This window comes from Mustelus asterias, chromosome 18, assembly GCF_964213995.1.
Source record: "Mustelus asterias chromosome 18, sMusAst1.hap1.1, whole genome shotgun sequence".
Taxonomy (NCBI): domain Eukaryota; kingdom Metazoa; phylum Chordata; class Chondrichthyes; order Carcharhiniformes; family Triakidae; genus Mustelus; species Mustelus asterias.
This window is the reverse complement of record NC_135818.1, coordinates 77,208,466-77,236,140: the sequence shown is the minus strand read 5'-3', so window position 1 is coordinate 77,236,140 and position 27,675 is coordinate 77,208,466. Positions and strand designations below refer to the sequence as shown.

The 27,675-nt window shown below is 43.6% G+C and overlaps 1 protein-coding gene across 1 annotated transcript; it reads right to left on the bottom strand.

Moving 5' to 3' along the window:
• Positions 1–546: 546 nt before the first annotated feature.
• LOC144506774 (prospero homeobox protein 1-like) lies at positions 547–27,675 on the bottom strand. The gene is made up of 4 exons (XM_078233133.1): positions 26,075–27,675; positions 17,569–17,686; positions 8,310–8,504; positions 547–3,178 (listed from the first exon to the last, which is right to left on the bottom strand). Exons 1-4 carry the CDS (start codon positions 27,673–27,675, stop codon positions 2,993–2,995), a joined length of 2,100 nt encoding a protein of 699 aa, XP_078089259.1. The 3' UTR covers positions 547–2,992.

Here is a 27,675-nt window from a genome sequence, read left to right as displayed (position 1 = left end):
ATTTTTTTATTAATTAGTGGGACATGGGCATCGCTGGCCAGTCAGCATTTATTGCCCATCCCTCGTTCCCCTTGTTTGGAGGGCAGTTGAGAGTCAACCACATTGCTGTGGCTCTGGAGTCACATGTAGGCCAGGCCAGGTAAGGATAGGAGATTTCCTTCCCTAAAGGACATTCATGAACTAAATAGGTTTTTCCAACAATCGACAATGGTTTCATGGTCACCAGTAGATTCTTAAGTCCAGATATTTTTATTGAATTCAAATTCCCCCATCTGCCATGGCGGGATTTGAACCTGATGGGTTTCAGTACATTATTGGAACGATAAAAGGGGGAGATTGATTCTGCATCCACTGTACCTGAAAAGCTGTGCCTATCTTCACCACTGACACCAAACATAGTGAGCAAATTATGTACACCACTTTCATATTAAATCAAAGCAATTGGCTCACCGTAGAAATCATTCCTCTTTCACCTTTCCTCTTTCAGATAATCAACAAAAGTAATATCCTCCCAACAGTAAGCAAGGACAACAAGATGACGAGTTTGGTTAAATTCACTTTATTTTTGCTTTGTACTCCAAATTCATCTGTACATTGACTTACTAACTGCAAAAAGGTAAATTCACTCAAGGCAGGTTCAAAAGTACAAAATAACCACGTAAAAAACACAAGCATTTTGGAGTGGGAGGGTTGAGTTGGTGGTATATGCATATATAAAAACTAAAAAATAAACATCAGTGATCAACCAGGTACAAATACTCAAAGTGAAATATTTATGACTTCCTAGAATGTTATAATCCCAACATTCTGATTTCCTCTGACTTTCATTTTAGGAATTAGTTAACTGTCCCTAGTATGAGATATAAATCATGAAATTGCTACGTGCTTGCTCAATTTTAAGATGCAACTCTCCCACAACTGTCAGCTCCTGAGAGTAAAGCAACAGGACTTTGCAAAGCAAAAATTAAATATGTCTAATAAATCTTTAAGAAATTGCATCCAACTTAAACCCAAAGATTAAAAAAAAATTAATGGGATGTGTATCTCGCTGGCAAGACCAGCATTTGTAGCCCATCCGTAATTGCTCTTGAGAAGGTGGTGGTGAGCCACCCACTGTTGTCCTTGTGATGGAGGTAAATTCACAGTGCTGTTAGGAAAGGCGTTCATATTTTTGATCCAGCAACAGTGAAGGAATGGCAACATGTTTCCAAGTCAGGATGGCGGGTGACTTGGAGGGGAACTGGCAGGTGATGATATTCCCCTTGTTTTTCTAGGCAGGCTTAGGAAGTGCTGTCAAAGGAGCCTGGGTGAATTGTTGTCTTTCTTTCTTGGATAGTGTACACTACAGTCAGTGTGTGTATGTGTTGAAGGGAATGAATGTTTAAAATGATGGATGGTTTATCTTTCATGATGAACTGCTTGAGCATTGTTGGAGCCACAATTATTCAAACCAGTGGAGAGTATTTATCACACTCCTCACTTGTGCCATTAGATGGTGGACAGGCTTTGGGGAGTAGGAAGTGAGTTACTCACTGCAGAATTCCCAGCCTCTGACCTGCTCTTGTAATCACAGAATTGTATATGGCTGGTCCAGTTCAATTTCTGGCAAATGGTAGAATGTTGATGCTGGTTTATTAGCAATGGTAATGACAATGAATGTCAAGAGGAGGTGGTTAGATTCTGTCTTATTGGATATGGCCATCACCTGACTTATGTGGTGCAAATGTTCCTTGCCCCTTATTAGCCCAAGCCTGAATATTGTCCAAGTCTTGCTGTGTGCAGGCACAAACTGCATCATTATCTGAGGAGCTACAAATGCTAATTAGCACTTTGCAATCATCAGCAAACATCCCTACTTCTGACCTTATGATGGAGAGAAGGTCATTGATGAAGCAGCTGAAGATGGTGGGGCCAAGGACACTACCCTGAGAACCTCCTTTGACGTGCTGGGGCTGAGATAATTGACTTCCGACAATTACAATCATCTTCCTTTCTACTAAGCTATGACTCCGACCAGTGGAGAATTTTCCCCCGATTCCCAATTATTTCAGTTTGACTAGGACTTCTTGAGGGCACACATGGTCAAATGCTACTTTGATAGCTTTGGATCAAGATGATAATGATATCTCGAGCCAAATGGCCATCAAGTCCTAGAGGGGGACTTGATACCAAAGCTTTTGACTCAGAAGTGGGGAGGCACTACCTACTGAGCCACAAGATCTCTCACCTAGCCACTGCTGAAAGGGAATATAACCTCGGATTCCCTATGCTTGTATTTGGAGATCCCCTGCTGCTTGTCCCCACAGTGTCTGGACCAGAGTTTGGTGAATAGGCAACCTGCTTCATGACTTCTGAAGCTCCCCCTTTGGTTGATGATGACATCCCTAACTGAATTTCTTGTCCCGCCCAACTCTTCCATTCTTGTTCAGCAGGACTCTGATTTGAAAAGCAGTTGGATGGGGTTTGAGTTGATGTCCTTCCATTCTATGGTGCCACACACCAGTGCTTGAATACACAGCACCCTCCAACAGAAGGGTTTCATTTTCTTTCAATTTCAAGAAATTGCCAACGTCAATCATTATCGACTGTAGCAGGTTGATATTTATAATGTCTGTCTTGAATGAGGCCACTGAATCATTATTTTCACAACCAGGAATTCTCATTCCATATAAGAGGAATTCCTATTGATGTAATCTTCTACATGCAAAAGAGTAGATGACGCAATGAGTGAGAGGTAATGAAACCCACTTTTGTACCTTTGGACATAGCAACAGTAGAAGGCCATTTGAGTCTGCTTCACCATTCAATTAGATCATGGCTGACATGCATCTCAACTTCTTTACCTGCCTTAATTCACATTGCTGGTACCCTTAAGAAAAACCTATCAATCTCAGAAGGTTCCAATTGTCACCCAGCATCAGAAGGTGCAAATGCTGCAGATTGTCGCCTCCTCCCACTCTCTCAGCGCCAGAGGCTGGTGCAGCGCATAATTCTAATTATACAGGACGTCCTGCAGGCTCCGCTGAGAATTAAATGCCTCAGGAACCTCGCTGTCCAGCTTGCAGATCACCTTATAAATGCTTTTCTTCCAGGAAGGGTCCGAATCTTTCCTGGAATAGATTGCGTTAAAAAATTCTCGAAGTGTCACCTCCGCAACTTCCAAAAACTGCTTGGGAATCTGAGGAAAGAAAAAAAGAATAGCAAATGCAAGTGTGATGATTCAGTCCGTTGCAGCAAACCCTACAAAACAACAGCCACTTTCCTGCCAGTGAAATGTAGAATTCAAATGTATCTCCAACCCCCTTTCATTTATTAGATATTTTCTTTATCTCCCTCTCGGCTCTCCAAATGGTTTGCCAAGTTAATCCAGTGAAGTGCTAAACCAGAAGGAATAAGAAGGTCACAGGACTGATCTTCAGCCTAAACGGAGATTAATGGAATGGCATTAGTAGTGCTAAAATCGCTCCTTTCTCTCTGCCACCCTCCATAACCTTGAAATCATCCAAAACTTGGCTACCCATATCATCGGAGTTCTCACTCACCCAACACCCATGTGCTTGCTGATCAGTGTTGGCTCCCAGTCTATCAACACCTTGATTTTCAATTTTTCATCCATGTCTCAAATCCAAATTCCTAACTCTGAAACTTGATCCAATCTACAAGCCCCCCGAGATCGCTACACTCTTCCAATCCTGGCCACTTTGAGCAGCCCCAATTTCCATTCCCCACCATTAGCGGCCATGACTTCAGCTGCCTGATCCCCAAACTCTGGAATTCTTTCCCTTGACCTCTTTATATGTTTACATCTCCTTTCAGATGTCCCCTAAAATCCAACCCTTTGAGCAAGTTTTTAGGCATCTATCCTCATATTTCCTTATGTAGCTCAGTGTCAAATTTTCTCCCATGAAGCATCATTGGACATTTTGCTATGTTTAAAGCATTATCGAAATGTAAGGGGCTATTGTTGTTAGTTTGTTGAGCTACGGAGATGAGGGGATAAAGAGCAAATGTTTCTGCTCCTATAACTATCCAGTGACTGATGCCAGAGATCTGTTTGTATATTGTGAAGAACAGGATTACAGTTGGTGGTGATGACCGATGTAGTTGAAAAGCTGACCAGAAGTCACTGTTGAGGCTTTTGTATGAATAATGGCTGCCTCGATGGTTATGGTGTGCGAGTGGCACCCAAGGAGCCATTCCTTAGCAAGGACTCAACTCTTTCTATGTTCTATGTTCTTTCAGGGGAGCAGAAAACAGGAAGGTTGGTATGCACAAATAAATGACTGGTGATTTGGGCAACCTGCCAGAAAGCCTGCATTCAGTGTCAACATGGAGATATTGAGCACCAACTTGACACAGGGCTTTGCACAAATCTTTGCTCCCTGCTGAGAACCTTTCTTCCCCCCACCTCCTCCTTCCTCTTCCAGCAGCTGCTCTTACTCTGTGAGGCTTCTATTTATCCTCCATGTCACAATGTATTCCAAAAGGAATGCTGACTACAGAACAATGGTTTGCACACAAGCGGCACGGTAGCACCGTGGTTAGCACTGCTGCTTCACAGCTCCAGGGTCCCGGGTTCGATTCCCGGCTCGGGTCACTGTCTGTGTGGAGTTTGCTCATTCTCCTCGTGTCTGCGTGGGTTTCCTCCGGGTGCTCCGGTTTCCTCCCACAGTCCAAAGATGTGCGGGTTAGGTTGATTGGCCACGTTAAAAAATTGCCCCTTAGAGTAGGTTAGAGGGATTAGCGGGTAAAATATGTGGGGGTAGGGCCTGGGTGGGATTGTGGTCGGTGCAGACTCGATGGGCCGAATGGCCTCCTTCTGCACTGTAGGGTTTCTATGATTTCTATGACAAGCCTTGTAGTCAGGACAAAGTCCATCAGCACCTGCCCCACACCACTCGCTGCAGACAATTGCAATTTAAAAGAATACTAGAGAATGCCAAATAAAAACAGTTGTAGTACCGGCCAGAATAAATCAACCAGCAGTGGGGTGGATAGTTATGATCCCTTTGAACAGGAGCAGTGAGGTGGGGGTGGCAAGGTCCTTCCTGCTACTTTATGCACTCTCAGTTGTGCAAAGTTAAGAGAAGATGTTAGCTGGTGTGGTGATCTCAAAAGAGGCACAGCTGATGTCAAATCAGGATTGCATGCTCACTGATGTCATGATCTACCTGCTCTGCATAGCTGCATCGCGCTAAACCCCTCACCAAGATGGCACCCAGCATGATTCACGGCAAAAGTGTGTGCATAATCATCGGATGCCGTTTTAGTCCCCAAACATAGTGTCCAAACAACTGGTGCTGTGAAGCCCAGTTCTGTACCCAGTCTTTGCTTTTCTACAAAGCAGTGCCTGGGAATGGAATGTCTTAGCGTTGAGTTAAAGCAAACACTGCTAATCTCTGCCTGCAATCTTCCCACTGTAAGAATGCACAGAATCATTTCTCAGCATCCTGCGCCAATCCAGATTTCAGCCTCACTCAGGCGTGTGGATCACTTAATCCCCAGTTGTTTTAGTACGATCGCGTGACTTCCGATTCCCACACTTTGCTTGATGAGTATATCGTAGTGAGTTACCTGAGACAGGCCTGATACCAGACAGAAGCACAACAAATGCAAAGTCTTGTGATGGACAAGATGAGATTTGGGGGTGGGGGGGTGGGGGATGTCTTGCTGTTGGAGGGTTGATTTGAAAAGTGGTGCGGAGGGGTGGAGAGATAGCTCTGGCATTTCCCTGCCAAGTAAACATTCTCCATATTTGCTGGAGGCTATTTCGAGCTCCTTGGCTAAAGGAGAGGCAAGGAGAGGAAGCAACCTTGAGTAATAATATGCAAAGCCGCAAAAAGAAATGACATGGATTTAACCTCCATACCACAGATCCTGAATCAAACTGCATTGTTCAATAAGACTCAGCTGTTCACATTTCCAAGGGGTGAGGTGGGGGGTTGGTGGAAATTGGAAATTAATGAGAAATCATAGAAAGTGCCATTGTTAGACTGATGTATAGAATCACAGAATGACGACAGTGCAGAAGGAGGCCATTCAGCCCATCAAGCCTGCACCAACAACAATCCCACCCAGGCCCTATCCCAGTAACACCATGTATTTACCCTGCGAATCCCCCCCCCCCCCCCACCCCCCCGGCACTAAGGGGCAATTTAGCATAGCTAATCAACCTAACCTGCACATCTTTGGATGTGGGAGGAAACCGGAGCACCTGAGGATACCCACTCTGACATGAGGAGAATGTGCAAACTCCACACAGACAGTGACCCAAGGCCAGAATTGAAACCGGGTCTCTGGCGCTGTGAGGCAGCAGTGCTAACCATTGTGCTACTATACCACCCATGCTCAGAGTGAGCCTGCCACTGTGCTGCCCATGCTGTGAGAATGCCTGCTAAGAGTGAGCCAAAGAGCAATGACAAGCACTTATCCTAAAGCAGATGAATCTGCCCTTACTATACTGGAGATGTTTGGATTGTGACCTTCCTAATTCAATTTCAGATCAACTGAAATGTTAAGATGGGGGTAACAATTCTCCAACCTCACCTGCAGCTGGGATTCTCTGTACTGCTGCTGTAAACCAAGATTTGGTTGAGTGCCAAATTCTCCGTTCTCGCCGGCAGCAGGGTGTGCAAGACTGGAGAATTCCAGTTGGGATTTCTGACTCACCTGACAGGGAAACCTAAAGAAGTACAGGCCATTAGCATCACTGTGCAAACAGGTGGGAGGTCATGAATTATGGGCCTCTTAGTAGACATGATGTGGAGATGCCGGCGTTGGACTGGGGTAAGCACAGTAAGAAGTCTCACGACACCAGGTTAAAGTCCAACAGGTTTATTTGGTAGCAAATACGACAGTGCAGAAGGAGGCCATTCAGCCCATCAAGCCTGCACCAACAACAATCCCATCCAAAGATGTGCAGGTTAGGTTGATTAGCTATGCTAAATTGCCCCTTAGTGCCGGGGGGGGGGGGGGGGGGGGATTCGCAGGGTAAATACATGGTGTTACTGGGATAGGGCCTGGGTGGGATTGTTGTTGGTGCAGGCTTGATGGGCTGAATGGCCTCCTTCTGCACTGTCGTATTTGCTACCAAATAAACCTGTTGGACTTTAACCTGGTGTTGTGAGACTTCTTACCACACCTCTTAGTAGATGCAGCAGAATCAGTGAGCCTGTCTGCTAGAAAGTAAGTACATTGTATATCTGCACATAAGGTGATTACAGGGTCGGGCCTGTCATCAAAGGAAATGTTTTCCTATGGCTAACAACTCCATAAACCAATGAAGACGTAAATAAGTAAGCAAGGTGGGCAAAAAGATGGTGACTGCAATTCAGTGTTGGGGAAACTGAATTTTAAGTGTAAGAACAGGGAAAGAAAATATACCTCAATTGGGATAAAGTGACAGTGGGGATTTACTGTGTTGATGCACAGATCAGCGAAGGTAGAAGCATGAGTAGTTATGGCCAGATAAAAGACAAATACAATTTTTTGTTTTATATCTAGAGAGTCAAGTTGTACAAGTTCTCAATAAGTACAGTGGAGAGTATTGTGTACTGTTTTGCACACCCTATTCTCCTTTTCTTTTGGGTACTGTGCCCTCAGAGGATGTTGGTGACAATGGGATTGGCCCATGATTAGGTTAGACAAAGTACTGCATTGGTTTCCTGTTGCCTTTTGCAGTACAGCTGACCAAACTGTTCTGTTCTTAACTCCATAACATCATAAAACATAATAGAGGTGTAGCACTATGAGGTTACCAGGAACGAGGGGCTAGTATGGAGAATTTTGAGAACTTACCGGATGAGAAAATTAACAGGTGGTCTAATAGAGATTCTCCAGATTATTTGAGGTTATACTAAGGTAAATAACGAGAGGTGGTTTTTAATGGTTGGTGAATTGGTAACACATTTAAGGTAATTGAAAAAGAGATTAGAAAAAAGTTTCCTTGCACAAAATTTGATTAGAAATAGGAATTTTGTTGTACAGAATCCCCGGGTTCGTTAAAGAGAAGGCTAGATACTTGCTTGAAAAAGAATTATGAAATGGATGAAGAGGAGAGTGGGATTGCAGCCATATGGGGAAGCATTAGTACAAAGTTGATGGTCCAAATGGCCTGCTTCTTTGCTGAGACATAAAATGATCTTGTACAATAAATTTATCATCCTTTATCAATAGGTTACTGGGTTTCTGTGATGGCTCTGTGGGTAAATGCATTGTGTGATGATGAATTTGAGCCAGCAGAGTGTAATGCAATCTTCCAATAAAGATAAATATACACAAAAGTCCTCAAAGTGGATCTGATGACTGACCTGAAAATCATTGGCTTTGTTGTAGTGCACATTGAGTGCACGGTAAAGTTCGGAATCTCTGGTGACTTTAAGGTCATTGGCGTTGGTTGTGCCATCGTTGACTGCCTGTCGGGCAAACTTCTCCATCTGGATGTAGTAAAACTCACGAAAGTTGCTGAACCATTTGATGAGTTGAGAAGTGATGCATCTGTTAAACTGGTGGTGAAAAAGATTGAAGGGGAGCTGGTTATTCAAGTCTGTATCTGCATCACACAATACATTCTTAATTTTTAAAAATGTTGTTGAAGTTAGATAAGAAATGTATAAGCGGTGACAAATAGAACGTCTGATAAATTTTCCTGAATTGTATAACCAGGTAATTATCTCATGCATGATCAATTATATATTATCGATCTGAGATATATTTTTAGCCTTATATATATTATACCTATGCACCCTATGTTGCATTTACTTCCTGTGACATTTTGTTTGAAATATTGTACTGTGATAAAAGATCATATTCTCTGAGTCACCTTACTAATGCCACATGAGATTTATTGCTAATGCATTTGTATTTTAATATATCATTGTATTGTGGTATATATGGGTAGGCAGTGGTGTAGAGGTATTGTCACTGGATTAGTAATCCAGAGACTCAGGGTAATGCTCTGGGAACAAAAACAGAAAATGTTGGAAAATCTCAGCAGGTCTGACAGCATCTGTGGAGAGAGAATAGAGCCAACGTTTCGAGTCAGATGACCCTTCATCAGAGCCTTCAGGATTACCCTTCATCCGGGGACCCAGGTTTGAATCCCATCATGGCAGCATTTGAATTGGTGGAACTTGAATTCAATAAAAAAATCTGAAATTAAAAGTCCAATTGTTGTAAAAACCTATCTGGTTCACTAATGTCCTTTAGGGAAGAAAATCTGCCATCTTTCCTAGTCTGGGCTACATGTGACTCCAGACCCAGTGCATTGTGAGATTGGGGTATCCTTGTGAAACAATGCTCGAGTGTTCTGAAGCCGGGTTCACTGGCCTGTTTAACCCCGACCTTCTCCAAAAAGGTGTGGGACTATTGCAGTATGGGGTGTGCCTGAGAGACCGGCACGGCTCGCTCCTATTTTCTCACTGTTGTTACACTTAGTCATTTTTTGGGTGAGTTCAGCCCCACATACACAACAGGAGACTTGGGCACTTTTATATTGATATTGTCGCATCACTTGCACATGGTACACTTGCCTCCACAGGTACACTGCTATATAGAGGAGGAAACTGCCACACCTCCAAAGAGTCAGGCATCAAGTTTCTCTTGGATTTCAAGAACAGTCATCGGAGGTGTGGAAAGCACATGTTTGTTTTCTGATGCCCCGCTTGAGTATCTGAGACCAGTAGCACATAGACAAAGGTCAAGGGGAAGAGCAGTGTTCAGAGGTAGCACAGTTTTGCGTCTGTGATTCTTCCCTGGTACACCAGCAGCAATATGAAATTTCCTTTTCATCACATCAATTTGGAATTACAAACTGACGCAGACTGAAGTTACAGCTTCATTTATCTCTACACTCCCAAAGGTTTGTGTACATTGAATGAACGGATAGTCAGTGGAATTCTCTTGGGTTCAGTGTCTCTAGTATTGCTATTTACAGACCACGGGGGTGATTCTCCCATCCCGCTGTGCTGCTTTTTTAGCGCAGCGGGCCAGGAGTCTCTAGCGGCGGCCGAATCGCGCTGGTCATCTGGGCCTTCGCGCATCTCCCAATGCTGGATTCCTGGTGCCGTCAGGTGCGAAGCTGCCTAGTATATGTAGCAGGCAATTTAAATGTAATTTAAATCCTATTAGCGGGCCTGAGACTGAAATCTCTGGGCCCACTAGCCTCTACTCCGCCCCCCCCCCCCCCCCCTCCACCAGGAGTGGTTCACTCCAGCAGGGTTTACTGTAGCTCCACTTGCGGGGAGCTGGCAGCCCAATGCGCTGGAGTGAGGGAGGGGGAGCAATCAAGGTCCCCCAGATGGTCGGGCACTGGCCTGGACCCCTGGCACTGCCCAAGGGGAAAAGTACCAATGCCTGGGCACATATTTACACTGCCCATCGGGCATGGGTCAGTACCAAGGAGACAGGGCCTCTGGTGGGGCTGATCAGTTGGGGTCCCGCTGCCTTTCTGCAGTCTGGTTCGATAGGGGCAGGAGGGATGCCAACAATCGGGGATGGCTGTTGGGGTGGGGGGCAGCCTGCTTTGGGGGGGGGTGGTCAGTGTGGATTGGGGGGACAGGGCTGGGACTGGACATGTTCAGGGGCCAGCAGTCGGGAATCGTGGGGCTAGCCAGCGATTGAACTGGCTAGCAATCATGACACCGGCAGACAGGGGCCACTGCGCATGCGCCGATCTTTGCACTGACAGATCGGCGCATGCACAGTGGCCTGCTCAACGCTCTGCTGCCAGCCTCTCCAGCGGGAATAGGCCCAATGGTTTTTGGCGTGAATCACGCTAGTGCATTCAGCAGCACAGAATGTGGGAGATTCATTTTGAAACTCCCGCTGAAGAAAACAGCATGATTTACTCCAGTTTTTGCACAAATTCGACACTTATTGTCCTGAGAAGGTGGTGAAGAGCCATTTTCTTGAGCCACTGCAGTCTGCCTGGTCCGGCAATTTGGTATAATTGACACTCGCTTGGACACTTAAGTAGTTAACAGCCACCTATGCATAGACCAGATCAGATAAGGACACAAGGTTTCCTGCCTTAAAGGGTATGGTACTGTAGTGACTATGTAACTAGTTGGCATAGACTAATAATTCATGAATGGCAGGTTGAAGATTTTAACTCAGTTTATAAAATAGTCTCAAAATAAATGGTATCAGTAAAAGAAAATGTGGCCATGAAGCTGTCCAACTACTGGTTCATAATTTCCTATCAGGAAATACATTTGGTATCCTTCTCAATCTGGCCTATATGGAACTCTACTCCCATGTCAACATGGTTGACTATAAACTTGCCTCTAATTTGGCTTAGTAAGATTATGAGTTTAGGATATTGCTATATACTTAAGTGGTTGCAGATTGCTTTAAGAGCTGAACCCATGATTTGATGATGATGTCATTAGGGTGTTGCACTCTTTGCTGTTTTTAGTTTTAGTTTGTTCCCTGTAAAGGCAAGAGTTCCTGAATAAACCTGTTGTGTGTTACTTTGACTCTCCACATGCAAACCAAATTACTTTCTTTTTGTTTAAAACCCACAATTTATACCATACTTAGGACATTGATACAGCTAGACTATTTTCTCTTCTCCGGACAGGAAGCTAAAGAATTAACTTATGACCCTTCTAATTTATGACCATTCCAGTTCCGAAGCTATTCAGATTTGTGTATTAGCAGTGAGCAGGCAATTGAGTTGGCTGCCCAATCACTATCCAAATGTTGTTGCCCCATCAACCACCCATTTCTTCTCCCTCCACCCCCATCCCCTTACTGCTATACTCCTATGGATCAAGACATTCCAACACTTCAGTATTACTGTTACTGTGAATGCTACTGAATGCCTCAGAGAGCTCACTGTCTCAGCTAAATGTGGCATGTGAGAAACATCAATGCTTCAGTTGCTTTATCTGGATTTGAACTAAATAGCATTCCTATGAACAGTGGGCTGTGTGTATTTAATACATTGCAAATTGAATTTACCTTAACATCACTATCTTAATGTAAAAGTATTGTTTACTATTAATGATGTGAGAACAACCTAACTTCAGGGTCTTCACAAGGCTTTATAAAAACACACACACATACCCCGCAGGCACAAAGTGACTCACCTTAATTCTAAACGGTTTCCCATTTGAAACATAAGTTGTGGGTATTGCATTCATCTCATTAGCATTACTCATTTCAGAAAGCAACACAAATACCTCTTGAGGCTGCGGGGCCCACAGACCACAGAAATGTGAGCGCTGTTGGTTGTGGGCTTCATTGGCACAAGATATATGTGCTGCTGCCTGAAATAACTTGACAGAGGGCTGTGGCTATCTGAGGACTTCAGAATCAAGAGGCACAACATCACTGTGTTCAAGTTAAATCTCGGGTTAGGACGAATTGTAAAACATTCTTTGCTTTTTGGCGCTTTCCCTCCATTTCATTTTCAAATAGCAGAAATTTATTTTGACAGATATTTTCTAATTGCAAAAGGTTCTTCTCCCTTGTAATAGTCACTTGATCGCAGTGCTAATGTAAGCCTACTTGTGACACTAATAAATAAACTTAAACTTAATGCAGACTCCTCTCATATTTTCCCAAATGTGTAATCTTTGCGTGGACACTGATTGTAGGCTACTACCCAACTGTGGCAGGTATCACAGGCAAATCCAATCCTGCTCTTACGCGAGAGTTGTTGGAATCCTGGCTTCCCTCTCACCCTACTTTGCACAGTGGTACCCTGGCCAGCTGTAGTGTTGCTGGTGATTTCAACCGTGGCTCAGTTGGTAACACTCTTGCCTCGGAGTCAGAAGGTTGTGGGTTTAAGTCCAAAGAAACTGTATACTAATACATAATAAAACAAATCAAAAATCAAATCAAATTCCAGAGACTTGAACATAAAAATCTCGGTTGCCATATCCAGCACCATACCGAGGGAGTGATATATTGTCAGCGGTGATACCTCTCAGCTGAGGTATTGAAACAAAATGAAGTCTGCCCTCTCAAGTGGAATGCATGAGATAGACAGAGAAAGATATTCAGGTCGAATGAGATTAAGTAAAGTACGAGGAGGCTCATGTGGAATATAAATATCAGCACCAATGAGTTGGGCTGAATGGTCTGTGCCTGTGCTATAAATCCCATGTAATTCTAAGAGCAAAGGAGTGCTCCCCCATGTCCAGGTAAACAATTATCCCTCAACCAACATAATTCGATTGTTCTGAGGCTTATGAGGAAAGACTGGGACTATATTCATTGGAATTTAGAAGAATGAGGGGGGGATCTTATAGAAACATGTAAAATTATGAAGGGAAATAGTTAAGATAGAAGCAGAGAGATTGCTTCCACTGGCGGGTGAAACCAGAACTAGGGGGCATAGCTTCAAAATAAGGGGGAGCAGATTTAGGACTGAGTTGAGGAGGAACCTCTTGACCCAAAGGATTGTGAATCTATGGAATTCCCTGCCCAGTGAAGCAGTTGAATGTTTTTAAGGCAAAGATATATAGATTTGTGAACAATAAAGAAATTAAGGGTTATGGTGAGTGGGCAGATAAGTGGAGCTGAGTCCACGAAAAGATCAGCCATGATGTTATTGAATGGTGGAGCAAGCTCGATAGGCACAATGGCCTACTCTCTGCTCCTAGTTCTTATGTTATCGCATTGCTATTTGTGGGACCTTACTGTGGTCATATTGGCTGCCGCATTTCCTACAGTTCAAGTTATTACACTTCAAAAGTACTTAATTGCCTGTAAAGCACTTTGGGACATACTGAGATTGTGAAAGGTGCGATATAAATGAGGTCTTTTTAATGTTGCTTTAACTAATTTAGCATTAGAAATGAATCTATTAGTTTCCTCATCTGTAGTATTTGGTGTCACATCAAGCAGCCCATTAAAAAGACTTACATTTATAGAGAGCTATTTCATGACCTCAGGAGGCTCCTAAGGTGCTTTGCAATCAGTGAAGTGCTTTTGAAGTACAGTCACATTGTAATGTGGGAAATGCAGCAGCCAATTTACACACAGTATGGTCCCACAAACTGCAATCTGAAAATGATAAAACAGACTACGTTAATGATATTGTTTAGGATTAAATATTGACCAGGACAGAGGGGAGAACTGCCCTGTTCTTCAAAGTAGTGCGTTGAGATCTTTTATGTCCAGTTGAGTGAGCAGACAGGACCTCAGTTTAATGTTGCATCCGGGCACTGGAGTGTCAGCATAGATTTTGTGCTCAGGCTCCTGAAGCGATACAGTAGAGATTTCTCACAGGAACATTGTGGCACAGAAACATCTTGATCCACTTCATGTGCAGTTCTGACCGATGTTCAGTAAGCAAACAGGGAGGCAAGATCCACCAATGACAATGACCTGAGTGATATCTATGGTGGAGGTCAGAGTTAACAGAAGAATTCCCTGCTCTTCTTTAGTGTTTAATGCTCAAATTACTGGAAGCAGCAGCTGAAGGATGGGTAGAGGCAGGTTTGTTCTGCACCTAAGGAGTGCTATACCTGAGTGTTTGATAGGATGCTACAAAAGGAAACTAGAATTGAAGGGGCTGCATGTTAAGTGAGTTGCATTGACTGCTGATGTGCAGTTCTCCCACTATCAATGACTGTTCATCAAAGTAACAACTTTGTAACTGCTGGTAGTGCGGACTGACAATTCTCGGGTGTCTTGCATTTTTCCGTCAGAGCAATTGGTTCCTTTGTGGCCAGCTAATCCAGTTCAGAGAGTCAGCAAGCTTGTGATGTGAGGCTAAAATACCTTCATAAGCGCTACAATGCTGACACATGGGGCTGACTCACCATCAAATTGTAATTAAAACAATTAAACCAACAAAAGAAATCTCACCCAGTTATCTCTAATGACTTTTCAAGTTTAGTTTGGAAAATGTAACAGGTAGAGAATTCACGATCTCTGCAAGTGTTATATTATTGAGGGACTGGTTTCTGAGCAGGTCATGGGCAACAGGAAATTGGTGGTAACAAAAAGATTTACACTGATATAGCTCCTTTTTAAAATGCAATCACTGTTGTAGAAAATGCACAGTTAACTTGTACACAAAGTCCCACAAACAGTCATAAGATAAATAACCAGTTCATCTATTTTAATGATGCTGTTTGAGGGATGAATATTGGCAAGGGAGATATACCCTGCTTGCTTTTGAAATGGGTGGCATGGAATTTTTTATGTCCAACGGGAAGGCCAGACAATGTCTCAGTTTAACATTTTATCCCCAATAGCACAGCACTCCCTCAGTACTGGCCCTGGAATGGCGGCCTTGATTATGCTGAGTATCATTGCTCTTCTGGCACTGGTACACTGAACCATTAAAAGTGCCCCAAGTTCTACCAGACTGGAAGCTTTTGAATCTGATTCTGGGCAAATGTGGACTAAGAGGGTAATTTTTCAGCTCTGGTGCTCTTGGTATGTAAACCTATTGGCATCATTCACCTTGACAAGTAAACAATTTCATACAAGATATGGAGAAATCAAAACTGAAAAAGATGGTTAGTGCGCTGGAGCAACCCGCATTGTCTTTAGTTGCTACTCCTAGGACTATGCTGTTGTGGGGATGCACCAACCAGAGTCAGGACTATTCAACACAGAAATTAAGAGGGAGGGAAAGAAATATAAGAGGGAGAGTCTCTGGGCTTTGATCTTGCGTATTTTCTCTCGGCCATTTTAAAGGTACCGTCACCCTGAGAACAGGTTGGCTGTCTGACCTCTCACATGAGATTAACTAATAGCTGAAGACTGATAATACAACCATGCACTTCAGAGAAAACATCATGTTCATGGGTGAGTGAACAGGTCTGTGTCTTTCCTGGGAGATACTCTCAGGAGATTAAGGGATGAGTTTTGCTCGGGTCACTGATCACCCTCTGATTTAATTGCCCGTTCAGCTGTCAGCTCCTGTCCTCTCGGCTGAAGGCTAAACTGTTTAAAAGTTCAACCATTTACCACCCAGTGTAATTTCTGGAAGAAAATTTCAGCCATTCTGTTGATAGAAGATTACGCTGATAGGGTTAGATGAAGAGAGGTAGGAAGACCAGCTGGGCTGAATGGCATGTGTCTGTGTTCAATGCAAGAAATTAATCATCTTATCATTAACTTAACAAGTTGTATAAGACACTAGTTAGGCCTCATCTGGAGTTGTGTTAGGTTCTGGATGCCACAATTGAGGAAGGATGTGAAGGAATTGGAAAGTACAGATTGATTCCAGGGATAAAGAACTGTAATATGAGGATAGATCGGAGAGGTTGGGACTGCATTCCTTGGAAAAAGAAAGGCTGAGAGGAGACAGAATAGAGGTATTCAAGATCCTGAGGAGTATGGAAAGGTTAAATAAGAGAAACTGTTCCACTTGAGGGAGAGTATCAAGAACTGGAGGGCACAGATTCAAAATAATTGGCAAAAGGAGTCAAAGTGATGCGAGGAAACATTTTTTCACCCAGAGTGGTAGGCGTTTGGAGCGAACTTACTGAGAGGTGACGGAGGCAGGTTTGGTCAAGGTATTTGAAAGGGAATTGGATTGCTGTCTGAAAAGAATAGATGTACAAAATTACGGGAACAAGGCGAATGAGTAGGATGAGATTGAATAGTCTTTTAGAGAGCTGGTGCAGATTTGATGGGCTGAATGGCCTTCTATGCACTGTAGAGATTCTGTGCAATGGGATACGAAACCAAGATAGGGTTAATCGAGTTAGGATACAGCTCAGTCATGATCTAATTGAGTGACACAACAAGCTCAAGTGGCTGAATGATATCCTGTTCCTATGCTGAGAGCTCTGATCCACAATGCTAGAACAATTACTTGTATCAGAATGCATGGTGAGAGTGTGGGAAAGCAATGCTTCAGACTGCAAAAACTCCTGTAAGTAAAATGTTCTTATCTGGAAATATAGCCACTGAAATATTCTTCATGAGATAAAGAAGTAGAGAAGTAAAACAGCCATGATGGGATTGAATCAGACACCCAGGATTAGCTTCCCATTGTTCTTGAAGATTCTCTCACGCTGAATTGCAGGAACGAGGAAGGGAAGTGAGTTCACTACATGACCTATCAGTGACCTCGGGGGTCAGTGATGCAGGAAAAGAGGGATCACAATCAGGAGGCCACGAGGAAGAGACCAAGATCAAATAGTTGGTGCAGAGTTATTTTGTTAGAAAAGCATTTCTAATATTTAGCTAAGAAGTTCAAGGCTGCTCTCAATGATCCATAGGACTTCCCATTTCCTGTGCCTCTCATATCCTCTCGTTACATCTCCTTTATCCAAGACCTCGGGGGAACCTGTTCTCATGAAGCCTGTATCCTTCACTGTTGCTTCTTGCCAACTGTTTCCAGCAAATGCCCTTCAACCTGTGTTGCAGATCACCAAAGACCCATGCATGGATATTGCAGTCTGCTGCATCGCTGTACGTGCTCTCCCTAATATATACCCACATGTCCCCTTACCATGACACACATCCTTTCTCCACACATCCCTTCTTTGTTAACACTTTAACAGTCACACAAGTCTATAAGACACACTTGCTGTGTGTGCTCCACAACTGCTGTTGACAGAGAATCAACTGTAATTTTATTTTGCTTACCTTAACATCTGGGAAGTATGTTTTCAGCGTGGCTGAGCTGGGGTAACGGGTATAGAAGAACATCAACTTGGCTTTCTTCAAGTGATTGGGTGTTAGTCCTTCCTGAATGTAAAGACTGGTTAAGGAAAGACATACCAGGATGGCCAACTCTGCTATGAAACTCTGAATGACCTTTAAGTTCTTGTTTGTCTCCTGTCCTTTGCTATTCCACCAGATCACACACCCAAGTGGAAATTTTCCATTTCAATATTCTTAGCACATACTGGGAGCACCAAAATGGATACTCTGCCTTTTGTGTAATCTTGATCCATGCCCGCCAAACCAGAGAACAACATTTACTAACCAACTATTTTACCTCTTAAATAAATCACACATCAGATGATTTTTTAAGATACATTGTCAAGGTAATGCATTATAAAATGTGTTTTGATATCCGACTTATTGCCTTAGCAATGTGAGAAAAAATAAATGTGTCTTTGTAATATGCCAGGAGTGCCCAGAAAGTAACCAGTGGCTCCTGAAAATGTAACAGTCAGGACCAAGAAACTCATTTGCTTGAAATTATATTTTTTATTTGCTGCCTTGTCCTGTTCAAGTGGCATCGGTCTGGAGGTTCAAGAGCTATTCTTGAGTTGGCAGGTTTGATGGTGGGGTGGGCACAGAGAATCAGGCAAACGTTTTTTTTTAAAATTGGAAACCTACCAGCATAAAATTACATTGCAATTCTCCCAATGGCAAGTTGGTCATCCCACTGGCAGGTGGCGCGAATGCTATTTGCATTCATTTGCACTTCATGAAAGCTCATTAAAGAGTTGCCCACCAGTGTCCTGTTAGACTTTGCAATCTTGCGTCATGCGAGTGGGAAATCATGTCGGCATCAAACTTGATTGCTAAAGATTGGCAAACACAGAACAATCCTCAGTTGCCAAGAGACTTTGAGGTCAGTGCAACAAAGCTTTCTGCCATAGTGCTGCACTCCTCCTGATGCGCGGTTCACCACTGCCAGGGCACACCAATTTCTGCCCTCCATCTCCATGCTGAGCTGGTCTTTATGAACAGCACCGAGCTGCTGGACCCATGGAACCTCCCATGTCATCATCTTGGTTCAGTACTGTGCCTGGGGTTGCGGAGTACAGGGGTCTCCTTCCTGCCTTTTACCACACACCTGTGTCTATCAGGACAGCACTGTGCTGTGGGACTCACACAACAATAGTCCAAAGTTTAGTGGAGGTGGGGACCTAATGAAAACGGGGGGGGGGGTTGGCGCCATGAGAAAGGAGGGCTGTGCAGGGGCATGGGGGAGGGGGGGGGGGGTAGGGTGACAATGGAAGACAGAGGGGAAAGGAGGTGGATGAGGATGACAAACAGTAGAAGACAGAAGGAAAATCAAGGGGAGAGATCTGGACTCATGAAAAGCTCACAAACAAGGGGGTCAAACAGATACTACGTTATTTACTGTAAGAGATGGATAAAGACTCATGAAGCAACGTAGAGGTCTTAGAGTACTGCATACTGTTTTAATTGACTTATTTAAAGAGGGATATGCTCCTCTTGCTTTGGAGGTCGTTCTGAGAAGGTTCACTCAATTGATTCCTGGGATGAAGGGGTTGTGTTAAGAGAACAGGTTGAGGAGGTTGGCCTTGTATTCATTGGGAGTTTAGAAGAATAATAGATGATCTTATTGAAACATTTAAGATTCTGAGGGGGCTTGACAGAAAATAACATAGAACATGCCATATAAGAAATAGAAGCAGGAGTAGTCCATTCAGTCCCCTTGAGCCTGCTCCACCAGTCAATAAGCTCATCTGATATAGTCTTAATTCCACTTTCCTGCCTCATTTAACCTCACCAAAGTTCTGAGGCTGTATTCCACTCATCTCTCACAGATAGAAGAATGCCAATCATATCAACCATATGTACAAGCAAGTTTATGGAACAGCACAGTGCCCAGTGTTTAACTTAACAGGTGTTTTGGCTGGGAATCTTAACCTTCAAGCTCACCCAGGTGTTGTATTCTCCCTCTCTTATGTTCAAAAGAATATTTTTGCTCAATTTCTTTTCTCATTGCACTTGCCAAATGCGAGACAACAATGGTTGGAAAATGGAAAACTGTCAGATTTCTTTACTTCCCACTGGACCATCAGTAGCCATCGTTAGGCTGTCTTGAGTGTGAGTGCCAAAACTGAGAGTCTGGTGCCAAACTACAGACTGCTGCTTAGTATTGTGGTTTGGAGATTCATTTCCCTTTAGAACCTTTTCACAGAGCCATCAAGTCAATGAAATTCTAGGTTTGTAAAGGTAATGTGTGACACAGGCTGAGAACCCAGTTAAGACGAGTGTCATTTTTCTGAATGCTTGTTTCTATTCCCTCATAGAATTGAGCCTAGTGATGCCAGGAAAGCAGGCTGGAAAAAATTCACAGCTCATCCCTTTCGCTTCTCCATTAAAGTTAATGGACAGAAACTCACAGAACCCAATGTGTTGGGCAGATCTCAGAGCTGAAGCAGTTTTTAAAAAATCAGCCATTGGGGCTGTTTTTACTTTAAGGGTAAGAAAGAATTCACATTAAAAAATTATGCAGCACAGGGACAGGCCTTTTGGACCAACGGGTCTGTGCTAGCATTTGGTATTTATGCTCCACACAAGCGTCCTGCTAACTTCCACTTATCAGTGTAACCTATTCCTTTCTACCTCATGTGTTTCACCAAATTCCTCTTGAATGCGTCCACTTTAGTTGCCTTAATTCACAACCTCGAGATGTTGCAAAGCATTTTGCAAACAAAGTATTTTTGAAGTGTAATAATGCAAGAAATATTACATCAAATTAGGATCATATCTTGAGTAAAAATGAGTAACTCTCACTCCAAATGGTGATAGTCAACAGGTTTGCACTTACTGCCAGCAGTGAGGGGGCACTTTCATTTCTTCACACTGGGCTAAATGGCTGTCCTATCAAGAGATGCTGCTGACCTCTCATACAATATTCAATAGGAAGGAAAACTGCATGCTTTCATCAGAGAAGGCAGTTGGTAACAAGCTCTTTCATGTCATCTCAGGATCTAATGTGGCGAGTTCGCATCACTCATCTCTGCAAATCAATATCGGAAATGCTTGAATGTTCACACAATGGTGACATCATTGATGCCAATAAGCAGTAAGCATTGCTAACACTGTGTGATAGTAAACTCTAATAGAGGATTTCCCATGACAGTCAATTGGAATGCGTCTGCACTAGAGGATACTAGCAAATCAGCAGTTTAAAATGCAGTGCTCTGAGCTTATAAAAGATGCTCTGTCGGTACGTTCTCTCACCTATGTGTGTGTGCATTACACAGTAAGAAGTCTAACAACACCAGGTTAAAGTCCAACAGGTTTATTTGAAATAAACCGGTTGGAATTTAACCTGGTGTTGTTAGACTTCTTACAGTGTTTACCCCAGTCTAACGCCGGCATCTCCACATCATGTGTGCATTACAGACAGACTTTTTAAAAAATGTATTTTTTCTTAAAGTTACATAGCCAATGTCCAGAGTGGACCATGCAAACCCTTAATTCCAAAAAGCAAATCAAATTCAAATTGAATCCAATTCATGGTCCCCATAAGAGAGACAAACAAGATCCAAGCTGACAAGAAAATGCATTGCACCTCATCTTGGGCTCGATCTGACACTTGATCAAATGCCTCTTGTTCATTTAGCATTTTTGTCATCTACAGTACCTTTCTTTATCAAGTCTCTTCTCCGCACCTGCTTCTCCAGCCACCTCTCACTCTACCCGTCTATTTCACTTTTGACTGCATATTGGAACTTTAGAACTTGCCTCAGAGTTTTTCAGATAATGTTTCCTGGGTATTCCTGTGACTATCACAGTCACACTCCCATGCACCTTACTTGCTGAACACTCAAGTAAACTGGCTGCTCTTACTTCATTTGAATAATGTAAGTTGGGCATGTCAGATTGCAACCTACCTAACCAGTTTGTGGCCTTTAGCATAACGTTGCAGACTACAATTGAAATTATAATTTGAAAGACACACTTGCCTTGTAAAATGAAGAGAAATGCATCTGTGTTTGTTTCTAATTCACTTTTCTGTAATCAAGTATGTAAGAGGATGTTTGCAGCTGGGAAGTAGTGAATATTGCATGCATTAACATCTGAAACTCTCTGGAACAACAGCGGGCCCTGGAGCAGTGAGTGGCAATGAAAGGCTCACAGGTACTCAGCTTTCCTTGAGTATCACTAAGCCTTATTTAAATCAATGCACTCCAATCATTTACAATTCCCTCGTCTATCTTAATTAAAAAGACCTCTTTATATATTAAGCAAGCAAGAAAACAAAAGACAGTCCAATTTAGTTTGAGAATATAATTCAGTTAATGGGTTTCTGCATCAAGTTGCTCTTCTTTCCCATCTCTCATTGCCTTTGTTTTCTGTCCTCAGTACTTGGGTGGAGAGTGGTATGTGGTAGTGGTGGGGAGCAATGTTAGTGGAAGAGGAGATCAAGATGGATGGGAAATATCTACAAAGGACATTGCGTTAAAGTCCTATTGCGAGAAAAGTTTATTCACCACCTCTCCCCCCCCCCCCCCCCCCCCCGCCGCCGCCCGCCCCAATAGTTGTCTTCTGGGAACACATCAAGTGATCACAATTTTAAATTTAGTTAGGTAATATGTCTTCATTAGTTGATGTAATGGGATTTAGTTATGAGTTCTGTTTCGCCAGTGTGGAATTTACTCCACCTCCCAATTTATCCCACCTCTCGCCCACCAGGGCTGAAAAGCTGCCTCTGGGGTTGTGACTAGTGTCCTCATTGCAATTGCACTATCTGACAGAGGCCGATGGACCAAAGCCCCATGATTCTTTCACCAACTTTAATAGTGCTGCAGTGGATCAGCCAATGTCTGGACTGTTATGGATCATGATGTGGAGATGCCGGCGTTGGACTGGTGTAAACACAGTCAGAGTTTTAACAACACCAGGTTAAAGTCCAACAGGTTTATTTGGTAGCAAATACCATTAGAACATAGGACATAGAACATAGAACAGTACAGCACAGAACAGGCCCTTCGGCCCACGATGTTGTGCCGAGCTTTATCTGAAACCAAGATCAAGCTATCACACTCCCTATCATCCTGGTGTGCTCCATGTGCCTATCCAATAACCGCTTAAATGTTCCTAAAGTGTCTGACTCCACTATCACTGCAGGCAGTCCATTCCACACCCCAACCACTCTCTGCGATGGTCTGACGAAGGAGCAGCGCTCCATCTGACGAAGGAGCAGCGCTCCGAAAGCTAATGGCATTTGCTACCAAATAAAGCTGTTGGACTTTAACCTGGTGTTGTTAAAACTCTGACTGTTATGGATCAACATAACCAGTTCTCGTATTAAATTTCCCATGATTTCAAGGTGAGAATTTAACTGTGATCATCCATTTGAAAATCTGCTGCCCCTGTTCCTCCAACCATTAACAAGTTCCCGGGGGAGAGGAGGGGGAGTGAGGGGGGCGGCGGGGGGGGGGGGGGGGGGAGGGGAGCGGGGGCGGCGGTGGCACAGTGGTTACCACTGATGCCTCACAGCATCAGTGACCCGGGTTCAATTCCCAGCTTGGGTCACTGTCTGTGTGGAACAAAGAACAGTATAGCACAGGAAACAGGCCCTTCGGCCCTCCAAGCCTGTGCCACTCCTTGGTCCAACTAGACCAATTGTTTATATCCTTCCATTCCCAGGCTGCTCATGTGACTATCCAGGTAAGTCTTAAACGATATCAGCGTGTCTGCCTCCACCACCCTACTTGGCAGCACATTCCAGGCCCCCACCACCCTCTGTGTAAAAAACATCCCTCTAATATCCGAGTTATACTTCGCCCCTCTCACCTTGAGCCCGTGACCCCTTGTGATCGTCACTTCTGATCTGGGAAAAAGCTTCCCACCGTTCACCCTATCTATCCCCTTCATAATCTTGTACACCTCTATTAGATCTCCCCTCATTCTCCGTCTTTCCAGGGAGAACAACCCCAGTTTACCCAATCTCTCCTCATAGCTAAGACCCTCCATACCAGGCAACATCCTGGTAAACCTTCTCTGCACTCTCTCTAACGCCTCCACGTCCTTCTGGTAGTGCGGCGACCAGAACTGGAGGCAGTACTCCAAATGTGGCCTAACCAGCGTTCTATACAGCTGCATCATCAGACTCCAGCTTTTATACTCTATACCCCGTCCTATAAAGGCAAGCATACCATATGCCTTCTTCACCACCTTCTCCACCTGTGTTGCCACCTTCAAGGATTTGTGGACTTGCACACCTAGGTCCCTTTGTGTTTCTATACTCTTGATGGCTCTGCCATTTATTGTATAACTCCTCCCTACGTTATTTGTTCCAAAATGCATCACTTCGCATTTATCTGGATTAAGTTCCATCTGCCACCTCTCCGCCCAATTTTCCAGCCTATCTATATCCTGCTGTATTGCCCGCCAATGCTCATCGCTATCCGCAAGTCCAGCCATCTTCGTGTCATCCGCAAACTTGCTGATTACACCAGTTACACCTTCTTCCAAATCATTTATATATATCACAAATAGCAGAGGTCCCAGTACAGAGCCCTGCGGAACACCACTGGTCACAGACCTCCAGCCGGAAAAAGACCCTTCGACCGCTACCCTCTGTCTCCTATGGCCAAGCCAGTTCTCCACCCATCTAGCCACTTCTCCTTGTATCCCATGATCCTTAACCTTCTTAACCAACCTGCCATGTGGGATTTTGTCAAATGCCTTACTGAAATCCATATAGACGGCATCCACGGCCCTTCCTTCGTCAACTGTTTTTGTCACTTCCTCAAAAAACTCCACCAAATTTGTAAGGCACGACCTCCCTCTTACAAAACCATGCTGTCTGTCACTAATGAGATTGTTCCGTTCTAAATGCACATACATCCTGTCTCTAAGAATCCTCTCCAACAACTTCCCTACCACGGACGTCAAGCTCACCGGCCTATAATTTTCCGGGTTATCCCTGCTACCCTTCTTAAACAACGGGACCACATTCGCTATCCTCCAATCCTCAGGGACCTCACCTGTGGAGTTTGCACATTCTCCCTGTGTCTGCGTGGGTTTCCTCCGGGTGCTCCAGTTTCCTCCCACAATCCAAAGATGTGCAGGTTAGGTGGATTGGCCATGCCAAATTCTCCCTCAGTGTACCTGAACAGGCGCTGGAGTGTGGCAACTAGGCAATTTTCACGGTAACTTAATTGTAGTGTGAATGTAAGCCTACTTGTGACTAAGAAATAAACCTTAACTTTTGATCATTTTTGGCACGGCAGCACAGTGGTTAGTACTGCTGCCTCACAGTGCCAGGGACTCAGGTACGATTCCTGCCTTGGGTGACTGTCTGCGTGGAGTTTGCATGTTCTCCCTGTGTACACTCAACTAGATCTCCCATCTCATCTTTTAAGACATTTCTTAAAATCTACCTCTTTGAATAAACTTTTTCAACTCTATCTTAACATTTGCTTATTTGGCTTGGTGTCAATTTTTTTGTCTGATAACTCACCTATGAAAGACTTTGAGGCAGTTTACAATATTAAAAGGTTATAAATACAAGTTATTGTTTTTGAGTCAGTTTCAGACCTCTGGCAGTGAAGCATTGTATAAAGTTTCAGATGGGGGGAACTGATGGTGTAGTGGTAATGTCACTGAACAAGTAACCCAGATGTACAGGTAATTCTCTGGGGATGTGGATTCAAATCCCACCATGGTAGCTGGTGGAATTCAATTCAATTAATAAAGTCCAGGATGAAAACTAGTCTCAGTGATAGTGAGCATGAAACTATCAACAATTGTGAAAATCCCTTGGTTCACTAATGTCCTTTAAGGAAGGGCGTCTGGCCTACATGTGACTCCAGATCCACAGCAATGTAGTTGACTTTCAACTGCCCCCTGCAATGGCTTAACAAGCCACTCAGTCCAATGGCAATTAGGGATGGGCAACATATGCTGCCCTTGCCAGCAACACCCATAGTCCATGAACAAATATTTTTTTTTAAATGTGATAAGGTGGAATGCAAATACTCCATTATTTTTGCAGCTCAGCAGAGAATCATATGTTGTCTCAAGATAGTGGTGGGTTGGCCAGATTATATAATCCAAAATTTAGTTCTTGGGCTTGAATATACACAGCTGGTGAGGTGAAAGTCTCTTTCTCTTACTGCTTAGGTTTTAATTGAAGTGAATTTCAAGTAGTCTAATTCAGTTCCTGGTTGTTTGAGAGGCAAGACATTTTTGGAAACATTAATACTGAACATGCACTATAGTTCAAAGAGCCCTCAATGGTCTGGAGGCATTGGGGAAGGAATGGAAATCTTGTACAAGTGCAGAAGAAGGTGATCCTCTGAGGTTTAAGTTTAATTACATTGAAGAGCTTTTCTCTGTGGGTCATGTGTTATATCTGACTTTGCAACAGAAAGGTTTTTGCTATACTCTGCAATCACTTCAAAAGGATATGTGAACTGATTTGTATGGAGTGACATCTGCCATGGAATGCAAGTCTCCACATTCAGACTTGATGCGAGAAAGACAGAGATTCTCTGCTGCATTTTGTCGGAAGTGTGGGTACGCCTGATTAGCTGTATGATGCGAGGTAACCTTTGACCTCAGTTTGACTGTGTCCCACAAAAAGTGTGTTGATTCAGAAGACGCAGTGTCGTTCGCTGTAGCTGAGAGGTTATGTCCCATGTCATTGTGCATTCCATATCTCAATAGAGGTTCAGGCAATTCGGTCAGAGGCATCTGCGAACCTAGAGCTAATGTTAAAGGTGGCTTGATATTAGGCATGTGGCAAGCTTGTTTAATAACTGGGCTAACAATGCTAGGTTGGCTTTGGGATGATTTTCTCACTACCAAGGGTATTGCCTCTGTCTGATCTTGAATGTCAAAGGTGTGAGAGCTTTGAGAGTTGTCAAAATATCTGTGCATCATCATTGAATCTTCAGGGCACCGAAACTCATGACTGGCAGTCCTTAAGTTTGTGTTCTCATTAGGTGTGACACTCTTGGGCTGAGAGGCTGGCAGGCTTTGAAATGATCGAGAAGTGATGCTTGAAGGTTTAACAGAGAACAACTGCACAGCTGAGTCTACAATGTGAGCCACTGCATTGGTTAGTTCATATTTAAGGGCCTCTGCAAGATATCCACCCTTCACAAGAGAGAGAGAAAAATGATTATGATTGTTAAATTTTCTGTCTATATCTTGATATTTGTTCACATCCTTGCCTGTTGTCAGTTCTTCCTCTTGGCCAAATGATTGAACATAGTCATTGGAGAGACCTTGGTCCATGTCTGAAAGATATCTTTCTGGAGTATTTTCTCCATTCTCTTCACTACAATCGGGGCCATCCAAGTGGAAGCTGGAATCCGATACGTCCTCCTGGTCTTCTTGTTCTGATTCGCTGGCATCATATACCTGGAAAAACTTTTCCTGAAGTTCGAGGAGTTTTCCCTGCATGTCCTGCAGCTGCTGCTTCAGTCTATGGCACTCATCCTGCCTGTGCTTCTTTAGGGATGAGGTTAATTTGGGAAGTATCCTGGGGTTTACTTCCTGCCTTTGCTGCTGTTGAGGAAGCCTCTGCTTCCGTTTATTCTCTTTGCACTTGTCTCCCAAACTTGCATGCTGTTGGCCACATTCCCTCTCCAGCTCACTGTTGAGGAGGATGGCGTTTGGAGAACTGCTCATCCCCCGGATGATGTTCTCAACTCTTGCCCTTTTTGCTTGCAAGTGTTTGTCACGCAATCGATCCCCTTCACAGTGGTTCATGGCTTGATGCTGACTGAAAGGTGAGCCAAGTTCCTGTACACTGTCTTTGGAGCAATTGCTGCTGTCTTCCTGATACAATTCTGTGGTGGAATGGGGCAGATTCCTTGATGGAAAGAAAAACTCTTGATCTGTTGAATTATTTTTCTTGGTAGCTTTGTCTAGAAATTGCGAAACGATGGCCCTGCTGGAAAATGATGACACAGAGTCCTCGAAAAAGTTTCTTTTCAGGCGCATAGGGAGCTGATTTGTTTTGTCCCCTTCTATGTAACAGCTATTGGAATTGTGAATATCCTGCTTAGACAT

Coding starts and splice junctions, on each gene's coding strand:
- LOC144506774 (XM_078233133.1), bottom strand. CDS start 27,675: ATGTCTAAGCAGGATATTCACAATTCCAATAGCTGTTACATAGAAGGG. Junction 17,687..26,074: donor GCAGATGTCACTCCATACAA/ATCAGTTCACAT, acceptor TCTTTCCTTAAC/CAGTCTTTACATTCAGGAAG. Junction 3,179..8,309: donor ACAAAGCCAATGATTTTCAG/GTCAGTCATCAG, acceptor TTCTTTCCTCAG/ATTCCCAAGCAGTTTTTGGA.